The 18,690-nt window shown below is 41.9% G+C and overlaps 1 protein-coding gene across 1 annotated transcript in view; it reads left to right on the top strand.

Moving 5' to 3' along the window:
* SUGP1 (SURP and G-patch domain containing 1) overlaps positions 1-18,690 on the top strand; it is a 51,479-nt gene that overhangs the window by 17,236 nt on the left and 15,553 nt on the right. The window contains exons 6-12 of the mRNA XM_075207697.1: positions 6,699-6,802; positions 7,622-7,739; positions 8,934-9,247; positions 13,628-13,734; positions 14,009-14,186; positions 15,029-15,135; positions 17,432-17,577. Of these exons, the coding sequence (XP_075063798.1) occupies positions 6,699-6,802; positions 7,622-7,739; positions 8,934-9,247; positions 13,628-13,734; positions 14,009-14,186; positions 15,029-15,135; positions 17,432-17,577 (1,074 nt within the window). The remainder of the gene's footprint in view (positions 1-6,698; positions 6,803-7,621; positions 7,740-8,933; positions 9,248-13,627; positions 13,735-14,008; positions 14,187-15,028; positions 15,136-17,431; positions 17,578-18,690) is intronic.

The following is an 18,690-nucleotide window of genomic DNA, read 5'->3' as shown; positions in this document are numbered from 1 at the left end:
AACTATTTACACCATACGATTAATACCCAAACACATCCGAGGTATAAAAAGCAAATTGTTGTGACAAGCAGTTTTTTCAAACACTCCTGCTGTATGTATCCTGGAGATTGAGTGGTTTTATGCATAACCTATTTGTTATGTATTGGTGAATTTTACTCTGGCCAGAGAAACTATAATGTATATGTTTTTTCACTATAAAGTATTTTATATTACTCTAAAATTGTTACATTATTTATACTGTCGTGGAGCGCCAGGGAGCTATACTCTTAATATTACAAGCGACTGCTGCATATTATAGATGCAGCAGATTGCTTTTTTGCCAGCAGAAAATACACGAAGAGCAGGAAAAGGCTGCTGCACGTAGGGTACTAAGAAGACCGTCCCTCCTCACAGTCTGTAGCAGTGGAACCATTGAAAGGGCGCCAAAACAACTGCCTGGGAAAAAGAGCAGCAGCCATTTCTCAGGGACACCGAGCTGCTGACAGACCTTTCCTCTCCAAAAAGACATCTTAGCCTGATTGGAAGGCTAAGTACCACTTTTTCTTATATCTCTATAACATAGGGGTATATTGAAATTGAATTTTTTTTGCAATAGCATTTTTATTAAAATAGAATACTAATTGCATGACACATAATCTTACAGGGATACTAATTTTTGACTCTGTCATAGAGTAGTTAGTATCTCTGTTTTCCTGTGAGTAAGTGCCTGTATTTCATTCTATTACGGTAATAGTGCGCGTAAATACCATTATGTCCCCTTTCGGCATGGTTTACTCAGAGCAGGTGCCACAAATAGATGAGACAGAATGTACCATTGTGGAAGATGTTGGTGAGCGCGGTACAGGTAAGCCAGAGGGAAAGGCCTACTGAGGCTCAGCCGTTCAGGTTTCTCAGAGTGGGAGTCCACAGCCTCCCCCTGCAGATGGCTAGAGGCAGGAGAAAGAGACCCTGTTAAAGGCTGTAATCGGCCCACGATCTACACCGCAATCTAGCTGTCGCCCACAAGCAGTTGGCAGGAGGGAATCTTGATGGGGAGAGGGTCTGGGGGGAGTGCTGCTCCAAATATTATAATCGGAAGGTCCGAGGGGAGGGCCGGTAAGATGGCGTCCGGTAGGTCCCAAAATTGAGGCCATGGCTTTTCAGCGCTGGTTAGGCCTCAAGAATGCCAAATGCCCACAGAACACGTCCGGGCCGCAGCATAAGGTGCCTGTGGAGGAGGGAGGTGTTTTATGGGAGGGCTGGCAGGGCTGGAGACGGCAAGGAGCCTAAAACGGAGGCCATGGCTTTTCAGTGCTGGTTAGGCCTCAAGAATGCCAAATGCCCCCAGAACATGTCCGGGCTGCAGCCTAAGGTGCCGGTGGAGGAGGGAGGTGTTTTATGGGAGGGCTGGAGACGGCAAGGAGCCTAAAATGAGGTTGAGTTCCACAGAGCTCTAACAAAGCGTGGCTGACCGAGATGGCTGCCAGACCACGCCCGATAGAAGGATTTTTAAAGTCTATCTGCACTGCAGCTGGTACTTAATTCAGAGCTATGTTTTCATCGGCATGGGTTGCCAGGGCTATGGAAACATGGGCTGACCAATTAGCAGTGGGTCTGCAAAATTCGGAATTGCTTCCCCTCGTCCTGCATCACAAGGAGACTTCCGTATACTTGCACGAGGCCGCCCAGAATGCAGCCTCCATTTTTTCATCTATTTCTGCAACGGCAGTAGCGGCCAGGAGTACTTTATGGCTCAGTTCCTGGGATGTGGACACTGAATCTAAATGGTCTTTAGAATTCTCATTCAGGGGGAGTGTTATTCGGCCCTGAAGTGAACAGCATCATTTGCCATGCCACATAAGGCAAAAGAAGCTTCCTCCCAGTAAATGTCCCAAAACCTAAGCCACCAAGGTTTGGTTCATCTAGACAGTCTTTTCGTGGGGGCTCCTCTGGCCGGGGCCAGACACATAGAACGAGACCTTCAGCCTCTAGAGCACAATCATATAGAGGTAGGTCTTCCTCCATGAAATGTCCATCTCCCAAGCTTCCGGACAAACGTCAGTATGACGGTCTCGCGGCTGCGGGAATGGGTGAACGTCTGCTACTGTTCAAAGATCAATGGCAGTGTCCTCAGCATGCCATTGGATTTGAGGGATCATGACGAGAGGATACATGATGGACCTCACAGGTCCGGCCCCTAGACGGTTCTTTGCAACCAGCTTGCCCCGCGACCCTCCAAAGAAAGAGGCAGTGGTTATATGTGTTGCCTCTCTTCTTTCAGTCGGAGCCAACTGCCAGGTTCCAGAACACCAAAAAGACAGGGGTTCTGCTCCAATCTCTTTTTTTGGTCCCAAAGCCAGATGGCTCGTTACGACCTGTTTTAAGTCTAAAACAGTTAAATCTGCACCTGCAGGTGGTCAGGTTTTGAATAAAATCCATCATCAATGGAACCAGATCAATTCAGGGCGTCTATAGGCATCAAAGACGCCTACCTTCACATACCAATCTGGAGGGCTCACTAGACCCATCTCAGATTCACAGTGGGATTGTCTCACTATCAATTCCAAGCTCTCCCATTTTACCTTTCGACAGCATCAAGAGTGTTTGCAAAAATAATGTCAGTAATGGCAGCCTGTCTTCATTCCAGAGGAGTGTAAATAGTGTCCTATCTGGACGATCTGCTCATAAAAGCCTTCTCAGCTCACCTGCTAAATCAGCACCTGGTCCTCACTATCGGGATCCTGGAGACGCATGGATGGCTCATAATTCGAGAAAAATCCTGTTTGATTCCGTGCCGGAAAATTACCTTTCTGGGACTAGTCATGAATACTAACAAGCAAAATGTTTTCCTTCCGGAGCACAGATCTCAATCCTTGAGGAACCTGATGGCTCTGCTTATGACCTGCCGCAGACTGTCATTTCACTTATGCATGTGTCTATTAGAAAAGATGGTATCGACTTTCGAGACCATTCCTTATGGTCAACTTCACTCGCGCTGCTTCCAATGGGACCTCTTAAGAAGTGTTCAGGATCCCACCTGAAATTAGAGGGACAACTGATTTGCTTGTCACCAGAGGTGAAGGCTTTCCTCAGGTGGTGGACGGTTCAGGACAATCTGACAATAGGAAGGTCCTTTGCCCCATGGTCCTGGATCTTGGTAACCACAGACGCCAGCCTGACAGGATGGGGGGCTGTGGTTCTTCATTTACGGCTCCAAGGACTCTGGACTGCTCAGCATTCTTCTCTCCCATCAACATTCTGGAACTAAAAGCCATGCTAATGGCCTTACAGGGGGCCCAGACAATATTTCACGGGCACCCAGTCTGTCTGCAGTCCGACAGTGCGACAGCAGTGTCTTATGTCAACAGAAAGGGGGGCACCAGAAGTGCAGGTGCAATGAGGGTGGCGGCTCAGATCTTGACCTGGGCAGAAAATCACGTTCCTGTTAGCTCAGCAATTTTTATTCCAGGAATCCAGAACTGGGAAGCAGACTATGTCATCCGGCATGCAATATTGCCAGGCGAGTGGTCGCTCTATCTGGAGGTCTTCCATTCTCTGCTCCTACGGTGGGGGATCCCGGCTCTGGACTTAATGGCATCTCGTCACAGCAGGAAAATATCACAGTTTTGCTCTCGAGCAAGAGTCCCCTTGGTGGTGGCCATCGACGTAATGATGCTATGGGACTTCAGGCTGGGTTACCTCTTTCCTCCTATCCCTATGAATCCCCGCATCCTTCGATGAGTAAAGCAAGGGGGGGTCCCAGTCATACTAGTGGCTCCCGCTTGGCCACGACCAGATTGGTACACAGATATTCGGGGGCTAGCGGTAGGTCCGGATCTGAAGTTACCTCTTCAAGAGGATCTGCTTCTCACACAGCAGGACTTGCCTCGGCTCAATTTAACGGCATGGTTGTTGAGCCCAACCTGTGGAGGTCCGGAGGTTTCTCTCTGCGAGTAGTGAACACCCTTCTTCGGGCTAGAAAGCCAGTTTCGGCTTTTATTTACCACCGCATCTGGCAAACCTACATTAAATGGTGTGAGAGCCAACCATGCCTCACGGCTGCTTTTCGTCTTTTCTCCAGGATAGCTTCAGTGTATTTTCACCTGCGCTTGGCAGACATTCTGGATGTCAGGGTCGTCTTGCAAGGAATCCTGCATATCCAACCTCCATATGTTCCACTAACGGCACCCTGGTATCTTAAACTGGTGCTTAATATGCTTCAATGACCTCCTTTTGAACCATTACAAACTGCAAAATTACGGTTCTTGACTATCAAAGTTGTATTTCTACTAGCTATTGCATCGGCTTGTAGAGTTTCTGAATTGGGTGCTCTCTCATGTCGTGAACCATATCTTATCTTTCACGATGATAGGGCGGTTCTCAGAACAGTTCTGGCTTTCCTACCAAACGTGTGTTCCAGCTTTAATGTGAACCAAGAAATAGTGGTTACAGTGTTCACGAGTGTCTCACAGTTTTCAGGGACAGGTTCCATGGAGTTTCTGGATGTGGTTAGGGCTGTTACAATTTATGGCAGGAGGACATCTAAGATTCACCACACAGATTCATTTTTTGTTTTTTTGTTTCTCAAAACGAGGATGGCCGACCTCTAAGCAATCGATTGCTAGGTGGCTTACTTCTACTATTAAGCAGGCTTTTATTAATGCTAACAGACCTGTGCCAGATCGCTTTGTAGCCCATTCTACCCGTTCAGTGGGGGCGTCCTGGGGTGCATGAAATGGGGCCACAGCTGACCAGTTGTGCAGGACGGCCACTTGGTCCTCGGTCCATACTTTTACCAAATTTTATCAATTCAATGTATTTGGGTCAGCAGAGTCTGCTTTTGGCAGTAATGCTCTGTGCCGGGCTGTCAGAGCGATCCCTTCCTTAAGGGGGCTGCTTTAGAATGTCCCCATGGTAGCAGTGTCCCCCAGATAGGAGAAAAGTGGATTTTTATTCTCATGATAAATCCGTTTCCCTGATTCCATCTGAGGAACACTGCGTTCCCTTCCTTCTGCTCTTCTGCTGGTTTGTTGACTCCGCTTCCTTGGAGCTTTATACTTGGCCTGAAGAGGCTACAGGGGGTTGCAGAGGGGAGGGTTTTGTCAGCATTGCTACATTAACAAAGTTAAGCTGTTAAGTGTCAACTCCACAACCACTCTCACAATCCACGATAGCAGTGTCCCTTAGATGGAATCAGAGAAACAGATTTATTGTGGGAATAAAAATCCTATTTTTCCCTGTATCCTTGTGATTTTGTCCATCCCAGTTTGCCAGAATATTATGCAATTCTTTGACACATAGTACAATGATATATTTTACTACTATGAAATTGGACTTTTACTTGCATTGGACCTTTCTTGCTGTTCAAGAATTTTAGATTATGCCTAGTTGTAAATAAATGTTTGTTTTTATGCATTCTTCATAGTATCTTAACTCTGTAAATAACATTTTGTTAAGGAAGAATTCTATCGCTGCTACAATGGCAATATTGTTCTGCGTCATTCGGAGCAAACTGTAATATTATGGCGGATGCCATTTGTTAGTCTCACTTTCAAGTTGATTACTTTTGATCTTGTACGTGCCAGTCCCATTGCGATTACTCTGTTGCTTTTTCTGTTCTTTTGCTGCTGGGTATAGCTGCACTGATGTTGGCTCACAAGAGATTGTTGTTTGTTTAATCCATAAAAACTTTTCAACAGTTCGAAATATCAGTACAGTAAGTCATAATCATTTATTTGTAAGATGTCATAAAATTCCACTGCACTGGACAGTCGGTCACTGAAATAATGTTTCTGGCACTGCTGTGTGTGTTTAGTTTATATCTGGCTTTATCCCCTAATTATTACATTTGTCTGGGTTTTGTTTTTGTTTTTTTACATAAGCAAATGCTTCAGTGATGGGGCTGTGTAAAGTAGCTTGAGTTAAAACTTTAGTTGTAATTCTGTCCTCCAGTGGTGACTTCTTCTAAAACACCACAGACTTCTGCAATGACATTTCAGGCCTACAGCAAAAAGGTTTAACATAAAGAAAATCCTTTTATTTAACATAAATATGTATTTTTTGTTTTTATTATTTCATTGTGTACTTGTTTAAAAATAAATGTAGACGTCACTCAATTAAATATTTTTTATTATGATGCATCTTTAAGTGAGCATATATTGTTGCTATCCATTACGGAAAACAACGATGCTCAATTGATATTCAGAGCTAAAACAATCGAAAGCAATGCTGACATTACAGATACCTGACCACTGCTTAATACTGCATAACAAATATCTCAGCAGTTCTGTCTGGAGAGGTTCAGGTGTGGCTGATTAAGATATGTGAAGTCAAAACAAGTTCAATGTGGCCAGATTTCTTGTAAATAGTGTGTTGTAGAACAATATCTAAGACATGAACAATGCTTGCATTAAATAAGGATTAACAATCAATAGATACACTTTAAATACCTGCTTTAAAAAAGGTGCTCATCTAAAATAAAGTATCATTAGTTTTGCGCTGATAAGAGATCACGGACACCAGCACAAAACATACATACACCTTCCTTGAGAGAGACCACACTAATACCGCATTTTAGGTCAAGCTTTGTACATTAGCTTAGGTCAACTTACTCATCGTTGGCTGTGCCACATAATACGAATATGAATGTTTTTACCTAAAAGATGTTACTTGGCGCTTGTTGAGAATATAAAAGTAATATCCACAACCTTTCTGTTCAGGTTTCTACATGATCACAGCAGCCCAGAGTTCCTCTATTACAGGAAGAAGCTAGCGGAGTGTAAGCAAAAATGTCAGGATCTGGAGAAGGTAGCACCAAGTAAAGGTGAGTGAGACTGGCAGTAAATAAGAAATACTGAAGCTGTTTGAAATTCTATTATGTTCAGATGTCTGCCATATATGTTGTGCATAAGTGAACCACCTGATCACAGCTGAGTGTAACAGCATTCAGCAGAATGTGGTGCAATAGGATTTCCTGATCCTTGATGGTATCATCAAAAGGACTGTTCATCCTAAGTGAGAGTTCTTAGCCTTTTTTCTTTTTTTTTTTTTTTTTTTTAAATAATGTCTTAAAACAAAACATTGCTTTAATGAACTCCCTTTCAACAAGACCTTGATTTTGTTTGAGAGTCCAGATAGCGCTAAATTAAGGGGAGTTTTTCTGACATACCTGATAATTAATTTTCATCATTGCATTTAAATAGGACTTCTGTGACAAGTCTATTTTTGTTTAAATACAGGGGTTTTAAAACTTGTAGCTGGTTTACCTGGGATAGGGACAGATACATAGAGCAATCAGTATGCTAATAGCATGCCAAGCAGCAACTATCCATCTCTGTTCTGCAACAGTTTTTCTCCCTATGTGGCTATGTCCGAGGTCCGCATGATGTCTGCACATTGGGTTGTGGGTAAGGCTTTACAGAGTATACTTACCGATTTACATTAGTCCTGACAGCTTACACTCTAAATTCTCTACCACACACACACTAGGATCAATTTCGTCCAAAGGAGGAAAAAAAGATATAAGATAGAGATGGATAGATATATAATTTGCCACAGATGTGTATGGTTCTCTTAAAGAAAATCAGGCTTGCTGTCTAGTAGGATTTGTATTATACCTTTACTATATCTTACGTTTTCCCAGTCCCGGAAGATGAAGAAATGAAGATGTTTGCAGAAAAGTTGGCTAGATTTGTGGCAGATGGAGGTCCAGAGGTGGAAGCCATTGCTCTGCAGAATAATAGGGAAAATCCTGCATTTAGGTAACTAATAAATATATATGTGTGTATATATATCTCCCAGCGAGAATGATGTATATTTGCAAACATAGCTCTATTGAACATTTCAGTTAAGACACCTATTATTGTCTCTTCCTTTCTCTTTTTCTTTCTTTCTCTCCTCCTCTTTGTTTTAATACTTGGTAGAAGCACATTTAGCTGCAATTACAGCTGAGGGTCTGTTTGGTTACCAGTTTAGCAAATCTGAATAGTTATTTTCACCCATTAATATGTATTTTCCAGATCTTTATGCAGATGCAATCATTATTTACAGTTGGGATAGTGTTGCTTGGGTGATGCATAGTGTTAGGCTTGAGGCCAAAAAGTTAAGCTTTTGTAGATTTACTGAAGCTTCTGAAAAGTAAAAGTGGAGGTATTGCCCATATAACCCATCAGAGTCTAGCTATAACTTGTCTAGTACCTAAAGGCCACATAAGTTGCCTTATAGTTTTTGGTGGCCTCCCTCACAAGTACTTTTCTCGCACGGGTATTTAGTTTGGCAGATGACCTCTTTTTGGACAATTCCACAGTAACTTGTGCCATATTCTCTCTTTCATTATGATAGACCTGACAGTGCTCTGGGTGATATGAAATCTTTGCAATCTTCTTAGAATCTTCCCATGTTTGGTGCCTTTTAAAAACCCTTTCTGATTTTTGTTTTGAATGTTCTTTGATCTTTGTAATGAAGAAGAAGTACACTAGCCAAGTGTGAGATCTTTCGATAGAATTTTTTTTTATTTTATTTTAAATTCACTAATACTCTTTAATTTTACTCAGGTGGAGTTCAGTTAATGATGTGACCTTTCATTGCACCAGAGTTTATATTGGCAACAGGGGCAAATATTAATGTAATTTGTTGTTGTCTGTTTTTATTTGCAATTAAGAAAAATATTTAGATAATTTTATTTCTCATTAGAGGTTTTTTATATTGCGTAAAGCTCTTATGTCATAACACACATACGATATTTGACTTATGTTAGTTCTAGTTGTTGGCTAGCTATATTAATGAGAAGGAGCAGGATTAAAGACTTCACCTGATAGATCCTCATCATATAACTAGAAGGTTTATATTCGTTCCCTGTTGGTCCTCAAACTTCATGGTTGCAAATCCCTGAAACTTATGATGTCATTCATTGTAGAATTTATTAGAATTGTTTTTGTTTCTCCTGTCATTTAAAGGTTTCTGTATGAGCCACATGGCAAAGGATACCAGTATTATAAAATAAAGGTGGAGGAGTTCAGACGTGCCAAAATATCCTCAGCCGACCATCTGTTAGCACCTGGACTTAAGCGCAGGTTGGCGCCAGAGCCCAGCACTAATGTGTCTGATTACCCCACGTCCTCTTCAACTGCTAATCCTTCAATGCAACAATCCATGGAGCAAACCACTTCCAAAAAGAAGAGAAAAAGTCGTTGGGGGCCAGAGGAGGAGAAAGTGGAACTGCCTCCTGCTGCTTCCACCCCTGAGCCCCCTGATACAAGTCTTTTAACAGGTGATATTTCTCACTATATGCTGCAGGACAATGTACAAAAAAATCATGCTTTAATTAAGAGATTTCCTTATATTTGAATTGTCTGGTTATGTTTATAAAAATGCAAAGGCAATACATTTGTTGCAGATTTATTAATTTGTCAAATTATTTGTCTACATTAATTTTTTTTGTGATCAAGATGGCTGCAAAGTAAGCAGGCAGGTAGCAGTTTATAAGTGCATCCTGATTACTCCCTCTCCTGATTTGCCCACACAAAAATCTGGTCATTTGGCATACTCCGTCTAGATAGTGGAGCTAATTCCAAAGACGGATGTTGCAGTAGAGAGACCAAATCACATTGGCCCAATCGGTGTGTTCTGCAGATGATCACACACAAGCTGATTGAGGTGATTGGCCTGCCAGATTTTCGACCTAGACAAAAAAATCCTATTAATCTGGAAACCGCCTTGATTGTTTTGGCCCCACTCATGGACCACAGACAGCCAGACCTGTTTGTCTGCCCAGCATTAACCTATTCAAACTTTTTGTGTAGACTCCTTCAAGCAAACCAATAAGAAATAAAAAAAACACATTTTTTATTTATTTACTTTTATTTTTCCACTAAAACTTAGTTTGACGATTCTGTTCGCGGTATACATACCCCCACCGTATAGTAGCTAGGTGTTAAGGAAATGTGGAGAATTCATGGCATTGTTACCAGAGGTTCCAGTCATTTGTATAGGGGCTTTCAACAATGTGATTAATAGAGAGGTGGATAGGTGGCGAGAGCAAAATGTTGTAGTTGGCAACTCGAAGTCGGCTTTTTCTGCTTTGGTTGAGGAAATGGGGTTAGTAGATGTATGGCGTTTGAGGCATTTAGAAGAGGTCCAATTCTCATGCTTTTCTACATCATACAATGCATTTTCAAGAATTGATCTGTCTCTGCTGTCACACTCTATGGTACCGCTGGTGAGGAGCGTGGAATATAGGGCTAGAGTGATCTCTGACCACTTGCCTCTCTGATTATCTATTGATTTTGCAATTGATAGAGGCCAGTCCTTTTGAAAATTAAATCCTTTCTGGCTCTCCTTGATGGGTACAGGAGCGACGTTGGTGACACAGTGGGAAGGCTTCTTTGTAGATAATCTGGTCACAGCTAGGCCACCTATAGTTTGGGACGATTTCAAGGCCTTCCTGAGGGGGACATTAATTGCTGGTGTAGCTGAAATTAAAAAGTCGTCCAGACAAAAAGAACAGATACTAGAGAAAACGTGTAAATCCTCAGAAGCACAATACATAGAGGACAAAACTGAGGTTGTAAGGCGAGTTGGCCCAGAGGGAGTGGGTAGATTATGTATTTGAGAAATCCAAACGTAAGTTCTTGTTTTCTAAGCATGTACGATATGCAGAGGGCGATAGAAACGGTAGTTTTCTTGCTTATCTGACAAGGGCGGATGCTGCAGTGCTGGTTATCTGTGATGACAGTGGGGTTAAGAGGTATCTGATGCCTGATATTGTTGAGGTGTTTCATAAATATTATTCTAATACATAGAAGTCACAGGTTGGGTATGACGTGGATACGTTACAGCAGTACTTGAATGATATCTCCCTTCCTGTTCTCTCCAATGACAGTAGGGAGTTTTTGGACTCGCCCTTCACTCTTGAAGAGATTGACATAGCTATTATGTCATTCCCCAACGGTAAAGCCCCGGGAGTAGATGGAATTCCAATTGAATTATATAAAAAACATCGTCCCTTTTTTGTGTCTAGGTTGTTAAATACATTCAGCGAGCTGGGTGAGACTGGCGCTCTTTCCCCTTCAGTGGCAGAGGCAATAGTCGTGGTGCTGCCTAAGTCAGGGAAGGATCCGTTGTACCCTGAGTCCTATCGCCCGATTTCACTTTTGTCAAATGATGTTAAGATTCTGGCTAAATTACTGGCTCTGAGGTTGAATAGAGTGGTGCTGGAATTGATTCATCCGGATCAGATGGGATTTATGCCCAGCAAGGCCACGTCTATTAATCTTAGAAGGCTGTATACTCTCCTGCAGGTGCGGTCACCTTCCTCTGAGAGCGAAGTTGTGGTGTCCTTGGACGCAGCCAATGCGTTTGACTCGGTGGAGTGGCCGTACTTGTGGGAAGTACTGTCCCGATTTGGAGTGGGCCCGGAATTTATAAAATGGGTTAGACTTTTGTATTCGCATCCAGTGGCGCGGGTCTGTGTCAATGGGCATCTCTCTCAACAATTTCAATTAGAACGGGGTACTAGACAGGGATGCCCGTTGTCTCCGGCCTTGTTTGCATTAGCAATAGAGCCACTGGCCTGTAAGATCCGGCATGATAGAGAAATTGTGGGACTTAGATCAGAGCATAGAGAGGATAAGGTGGCACTGTATGCAGATGATATGCTGCTATTTCTTTCAGACCACGACACTTCCCTGAGACATCTGCTGCGGGTGGTTGATGGATTTGGTTTTTTCTCTGGCCTAAAAATTAATTGGTATAAATCTAGCGTGTTCCCCCTGGGATGGGAATGTCCCTTGACAATGCTAGAAGGCCTGCAGTTAAAATGGGCATCGAAATTCAAGTACTTGGGAATATGGATCTCTAATGCCCCCGCTGAATATGTAAAACTTAATTTGCGGCCCCAGATTGAATACCTTAAAGAAAGACTCATGTGTGGAGGAAGCTCCCGCTGTCTATCTCCGGCAGGATAAATTTAATTAAGATGGTGGTGCAGCCAAAGTTTTTGTATATACTCCAGCAGTCACCTGTATATATCCCACCCTCCATTTTCCGATGCATCGATAGCTATCTGACTTCATTGGTTTGGGGAGGGGGAAGGGCTAAGGTCAAGCTCAGCTCGTTGTGCAGATCCAGAGTTTCTGGTGGACTTTGCATTACCTAACTTGAAACTATACTAAGTTGCCTCTCAGTTGGTTCACCTTAAGGCATGGGTTTCTTACCCCGATTACCATGATCTACATTGGGTGTTGGTACACCAATTTAATTCTAATCACACTCCCTTACAGTCACTGCTGGCAGGGCGGCTTGGCATGCGGGCTCCTCCGCTATTGATCCAGGCAGTCAAGATTTGGACAATCAGTAATAAAATAATGAAACAGACTGACATTTGAGGAACTGAACACAGTGGAGGGGGCCAGGGAGTGGTCTCGGTTGGGTGTGGTGTCGGTAGGTCAACTTTACGACACAAATGTACTTAAATCCTTCGAACAGCTGGTTGGGGAATTCTCTGTACCCAGAACAATGTTTTATTCTTACCTTCAATTACGACACGCCCTAAACACACAATTTAAGGGGAAGACACTGGGGATTGGTGTGGCTCCACTGAGGAAACAACTACAGGCCCTGGGTCATAGGGGTCTGATCTCTCAAATGTACTCTTGTCTTTTGTGTGAATCCACTGTAGATGACTTGAATGATTTGAGGAATCAGTGGGAAGTAGATATTGGCTCTTTATCAGACAAGGAGTGGGGAATGGTTACAGACAGTACTAACGGTTATACTTCGTCATTAAAATTTCAACAAATACAGGTGTTTATCCTACACAGGGCTTACTTTACCCCTATTAGACTGGCAAAATTTCGTCCTGATGTTACCCCTAACTGCCCGAAATGCAAATCGGTGAATGCTAATTTTTGGCACCTTTTATGGGAGTGTCCATGTATACAAATCTTTTGGCGCAGGGTTAGGCGATGTATCCGGGTTACTGGAATTGAAGTGCCTCTTCGTTCACCGGCCACTTGTCTCTTTGGGATCCGTTTGAAGGGTAAAGTTAATAAACTGGCAAAAATGTACATTTCACAGTTATTGATGTTGGCTAAGGTCTGTATAGCGAGGCTGTGGTTGGCCCCGACGAGTCCCAAGGTTAAACATTGGAAGGCACTGGTTAATACCACCATAAGGCACGAGAGATTTGTTTATACTAGCAGACAGACTTTGAAGAAATTTGAGAAAATATGGTGCAGATGGTTAGAGTCTCCATTCTACCCTGTGTCATCTAGTCCAGATGCTCCCAGTACTTAAATGTATGGCTCCCGCAGTTCTTATAATAAATATCTGAGTCCGTGTGGTAAACCCTGCATGTGTAACATACTTATGTATAAGCATTTACGATGTATGATCCTTAATGAGTATAGCACATATACTGTTATTATGCTTTACTGAAATCTTGTAAATTGTGTCATTTAATTCTGATATGTATGCGATTGTTTTTCTTTTCTTTTTGTTGTTTGATATGTTTGTATCTTGAAAAATTCCAATAAAAATACTGGATTTAAAAAAAACAAAAACTTAGTTTGATGTTTTTCCAGAGAACATTATTTTTATGCACTTTTAATCATGGAGCTCATATTATGCATTCTGCTTTTCTTGTGTTTAGTCCAGGATCTGAAAGGCCTGGGTTATGAGAAGGGAAAACCTGTGGGGCTGGTGGGAGTAACAGAGCTGTCAGAGGCCCAGAAGAAGCAACTGAAGGAGCAGCAGGAGGTAAGAGGAAGAAACCTATGTACATGTAGTTACACAAATGTACAATGTCCACTCAACTAGTCTTAGACAATCCCTAGAGAGGATATGACATCATGGGAGTAATATGATATTCTAGTACAGTTTCAGTATGGCACTGAATAATAAACCTCTTTTTGGATAATGTTCAATATTGATCTGCTTAGCGTTAAGCATATTTTAGCCCTTGTTACTGCTAGCTGTGAAGTGATATGTCTCTTTCAAGGCCAGTGGTGTTTAACCAGCTTCTCTCTCTCAGATGCAACAGATGTATGACATGATAATGAAACACAAGCTAGCCATGCAGGATATGCAGTTGATGTGGGAGAAGGCTCTGAAACAGCACCAGCATGACTATGATAGTGATGAAGAAGTCGACAATGAGATGGGGACCTGGGAGCACCAGTTGAGACAGATGGAAATGGAAAAGACCAGGGGTAAATAATATGGATTTTTCTTTTTTATCTTCTAAGGGAATGTCTACCTTTTTGTATAGATTTAACAACAACTATAAAACCATGGGCTGCCATTCATGCCTGAGGCAGTAAGGGGGAGTAAAATGTACACTTTCCCCAGGAAAGAACATTCCCTTTTCTGTCATAGCTTCTTTTTTGCCAATGTCATCTCTGTAACAACTGTCTACTGCAAAATAGCAACATATGGGCAACACGTTGGCTTAGTGGTTAGCACTTCTGCCTCACAGAACTGGGTCATGAGTTCGATTCCTGACCATGGCCTTATCTGTGTGGAGTTTGTATGCTCCCCCTGTGTTTGCGTGGTTTTCTTTCGGGTGCTCCGGTTTCCTCTCACGCTCCAAAAACATACTGGTAGGTTAATTGGCTGCTATTAAATTGCCCTTAGTCTCTTGGTCTGTGTGTGTATGTTAGGGGATTTAGATTGTTGGCTCCAATGGGGCAGGGCCTGATGTGAAAGTTCTCTCTACAGTGCTGCGGAATTAGTGGCGCTATATAAATAAATAGATGATGATAGCAACAGATACAGAACAGCTCATCGCTGGGTCCCATAGCAAAATTTTGGTAGGGACCCGTCAATGTGTGTCTAGCTTCATAGGCCCACCACTCTGCTCTCAAAAGAGCAGATTGGGAGGCCGCTTCTTAGCATGCACGATCTGGCATCGGTAAGAAGCAGCCTTTGAGGGGGGAATAGACCTGAGGTTGCCAAGCCAAGTAGTGGCCACGTCCACATAAACGGTTAGGTAAAAAAAACATGGATTTCACATCTGGATCCTAAATCAATAGATTTTCTTGTTCTCCAACAGAATGGGCAGAGCAGCTGACAGAAATGGGACGTGGGAAGCATTTCATTGGGGATTTCTTACCTCCAGATGAGCTGGATAAATTTATGGAAACATTCAAAGCTCTAAAGGTAACTGTATAATATTTCTCTCGCATATTATTTCAACCTGGTGCAGCTTATGTACCTTGGTTTGTCAGCAAATGTTGATCATCAGCTGGTTGCAACACCACATTTTCCCTTTTGCACTTGTTTTCATAACTACTTTTAAAGGGACAATCCAAGTTCTTGTCAACTCGGTTAAGCTCTACTGAAGAAGATTTTGACTTATTGTTGTAAATATAAATGTATATTTCATATAGCTGCTCAGCCAGTCATACTTACCATTCTTATGTCACTATAAACCTGCTTAAACACAATTGAATCAGAGGACAATTTATGAACCAATGAGAGAGATTTTACTTGAATGAAGCAGTTGCTCAGACATTATTTGCAAACATGATTATATTTATTGATTTTGGTTAAAAGATAGAATTGAATATATCCATCTATGGATTATGACACTTTTGTGACAGTAACTTATATCATGTAATGACACCCATGATCAGTTAAGTTATATGGATAGTCCTGCATGAAGGAGTTGTTCACTTTCATACAACCCTGTCTCTAGTTACTGAGTGAGATCTCTCAACGGGGAGAACAGTGTAAGAATGTTGTGATTGCTATCTGCTCTGTATAATGGAAAGGTTCGGTTTGGGGCTATAGGACAAATAGTTGTGTAAGTAGAGGGTATGGTGGTGGCTCTATAGTATATAATACCATTAGAACTGGACAGGCAGAAGGTATGTTGATAGACAATTTAGCTGCAGAATAGAATGAAAGACTGTTACAGACTCTTTTTTTTTAATCATTATTGTGGTTACAATTGCTGTGAATGATTGATAGGCTTGTGTATGCAATATAGTGGAGCCGATGTTTATAGTAAAAGTTGGATCCAGGAGCATAGCTGGTTTATTAGTGGAGTATTATGTGTATTTGTGGGGACTGGGAATAGTTGAAGGGTGAAAGTTTATTGAAGAGCAAGCTTGAAGTTAGAGTGCAGCAGGAGTAATTGTGTAGGTGGTGGATCAGCAGATTTAGGGATAAGCAGTGGGATAAGGTACATTTTTAGGGCAGAATGTTTATTTAAATAAAATATGCATGGTTGCTCACCCCTGCCACTTAAGCCCGATTGTCGCTCACATTGGTTGATTGTTGCAATAGTCATTGAAAAATCAAAACACTTCACAGTTTTCAATGTGCACTATAGCTCATTGGGCAATCTGTTATCAAGGAACACCTGGCTGAATGGAAGCTTGATAGGCTTCAAAACGTGCAGTTTCCGAGCATTAAATGATCAATTATAACTTGACTAACAGGACCTAACAACTCCTACTATATGCAGATAACAAATTATCTAATTTATGGTATCCACATGGTTGTTAGAATAATAAGTATGATCTAAAAATGTTGATAAAAAATTAATAAATGAAGGCAAACCTAAATGACCCACCCACACCTGCCTGGCACAAAAAGATAAATCCATGTATTGTTGTTACTTGGGCCAAGACTCGGGTCTGATGTTGTGCTGCATGCGTGTGCTTAGTAAGGTGTTTGGAGTATGTGCTAGGATTGGTGGAGGTATCTAGAGGTGAAGATTTTATCTTTTGCTGGAGTATAATCTTATCAGGGGATTTATGTACACAGGTTTTGTTTTGCTGCCTTCCTTTAACATTATCATATAATGTTAGTTTATAGTGACTGGTCAAGTTTAATAACTGTAGGATATGTGGTTGCAGTTCCCTATTAGCTCTTAGAAGAACCCTCATGTATTATTATTTTTTTAAGATTTTATTTTTGCAAGGATCAACAGTAAGTATCATTCTGTGAAGCAGTGTGTTACAAACATCAAATGAATATTCATGCAATAAAACATACAGCGTCTTATTAGAAAAGAAAAAGGGTACGGCTATTGACCGAATTTTTCAATAAAGAGAGAAAGAAGAAACCTCAAAGTAATAAGTTAGACAAAATAGAGGATGAAGGGTGGAGGTGATGTGGCGGGCCGCCTGAGGGTGAAAGGAAGGAAGGGGTGGGGTAGAATATAGAACAGAGGGGGGAAACATGGGAAGGATGAAATGGGTAACGGAAGGAAAGGTCCAGATGGAACGATGCTGTAGTCACGTGACGAAAGGAGTTTGGATTTGGAAGTATGAGGTCCACGGTGCCCACAGAACCCTCCTCTATTTTAAGGCTAATGGTGATGATTTATTATATGTTCCATTATCGAAAGTGTTTCTAGAAAGGACGTTTGATTTAACAAAAAATGAGTGAGGAGATAGTGTCTCCATATACAACTGACAGATGTAATGCGACCTCTCCTTTGCAGGAGGGACGTGAGCCTGACTATTCAGAGTATAAGGAGTTCAAGCTGACCGTGGAGAATATAGGATACCAAATGCTTATGAAGATGGGATGGAAGGAAGGAGATGGATTGGGTTCTGATGGCCAAGGAATAAAGAACCCTGTCCACAAGTAAGTCATTCTATCTCCTGTGTGTCTGTGTTTAATGGTTTATTGTATTTTTTTTCGTAAAGTATATAGATAAATGTTTACATTCAGGGAAGGACAGGAGAAATATGATACAGCATATTAATAAACAGAAAGTAATATAGAAATTTAGGTGACCATGCCTATTGTAAATCCTCTGACTACCATCAGTGCCCAGGATCTTGCTTCCTATTTCAAGGACAAGATTGATAAGATCAGACTTGAAATGGTATCATTTCCCTCGTCTAGCAATCAGCTCAATTCCTTCCTAGCATCCTCTGACACCATGTCTTCATTTGATCCCACAAACGCAGAGGAAGTTTCTACTCTCTTCTTATCTTCCTACTCTACCTCCTGTCTTCTTGATCCCATACCCTCACATATTGGTAGGTTTTTGTCTTGTGTGCTCATTCCACTTCTAAATAAAATCTGTAATCTCTCTCTCTCTACTGGTATCTTTCCATCACTATTCAAGCACGCAGTGATTACTCCTATTCTAATAAAACAAAACTCTGACCCAAACACTCTCTCAAATTACCGCCTCAGCTCCCATGCCCCTCCAAACTTCTTGAGAGAATTGCCTACACTCGCCTCACACGTTTCTTTTCTGCAAACATCCTATTGAATCCTTTTCAATCAGGCTTTCGCTCTCAACTCTCCACAGAGACTGTGCTGACCAAGGTTCTCAATGATCTGATCAGAGCTAAAACTAAAGGTGATTATTCTAATTCTCCTGGATCTCTCTGCTGCATTCAACACTGTTAACCACTCTCTCCTCATACAGACACTACAATCCATAGGTCTTAAAGACACTGTCCTATTCTGGTTCTCATCCTACCTATCTAATCGCACTGTCAGTGTTAATTTTTTCTGGATCAACCTCCGCTCCGTTTCTTTTATCAGTTGGAGTACCACAAGGCTCAGTCCTAGGTCCTCTGCTATTCTCTGTGTGCACCACTTCTCTTGGAAAACTAATAAGCTCCTTTGGATTTCATTATCATCTCTATGCGGATGATACACATATTTATCTATCCGCTCCTGATCTCTCACCATCTGTGTTGTTTCGCATTACTGACTTACTTTCTACCATTTCAAGAT

The sequence above is a fragment of the Mixophyes fleayi genome, chromosome 1 (assembly GCF_038048845.1).
Source record: "Mixophyes fleayi isolate aMixFle1 chromosome 1, aMixFle1.hap1, whole genome shotgun sequence".
In the NCBI taxonomy this organism is placed as follows: domain Eukaryota; kingdom Metazoa; phylum Chordata; class Amphibia; order Anura; family Limnodynastidae; genus Mixophyes; species Mixophyes fleayi.
Note: the sequence above shows the minus strand (reverse complement) of the source record. Positions and strands in the feature narration are given on the sequence as shown.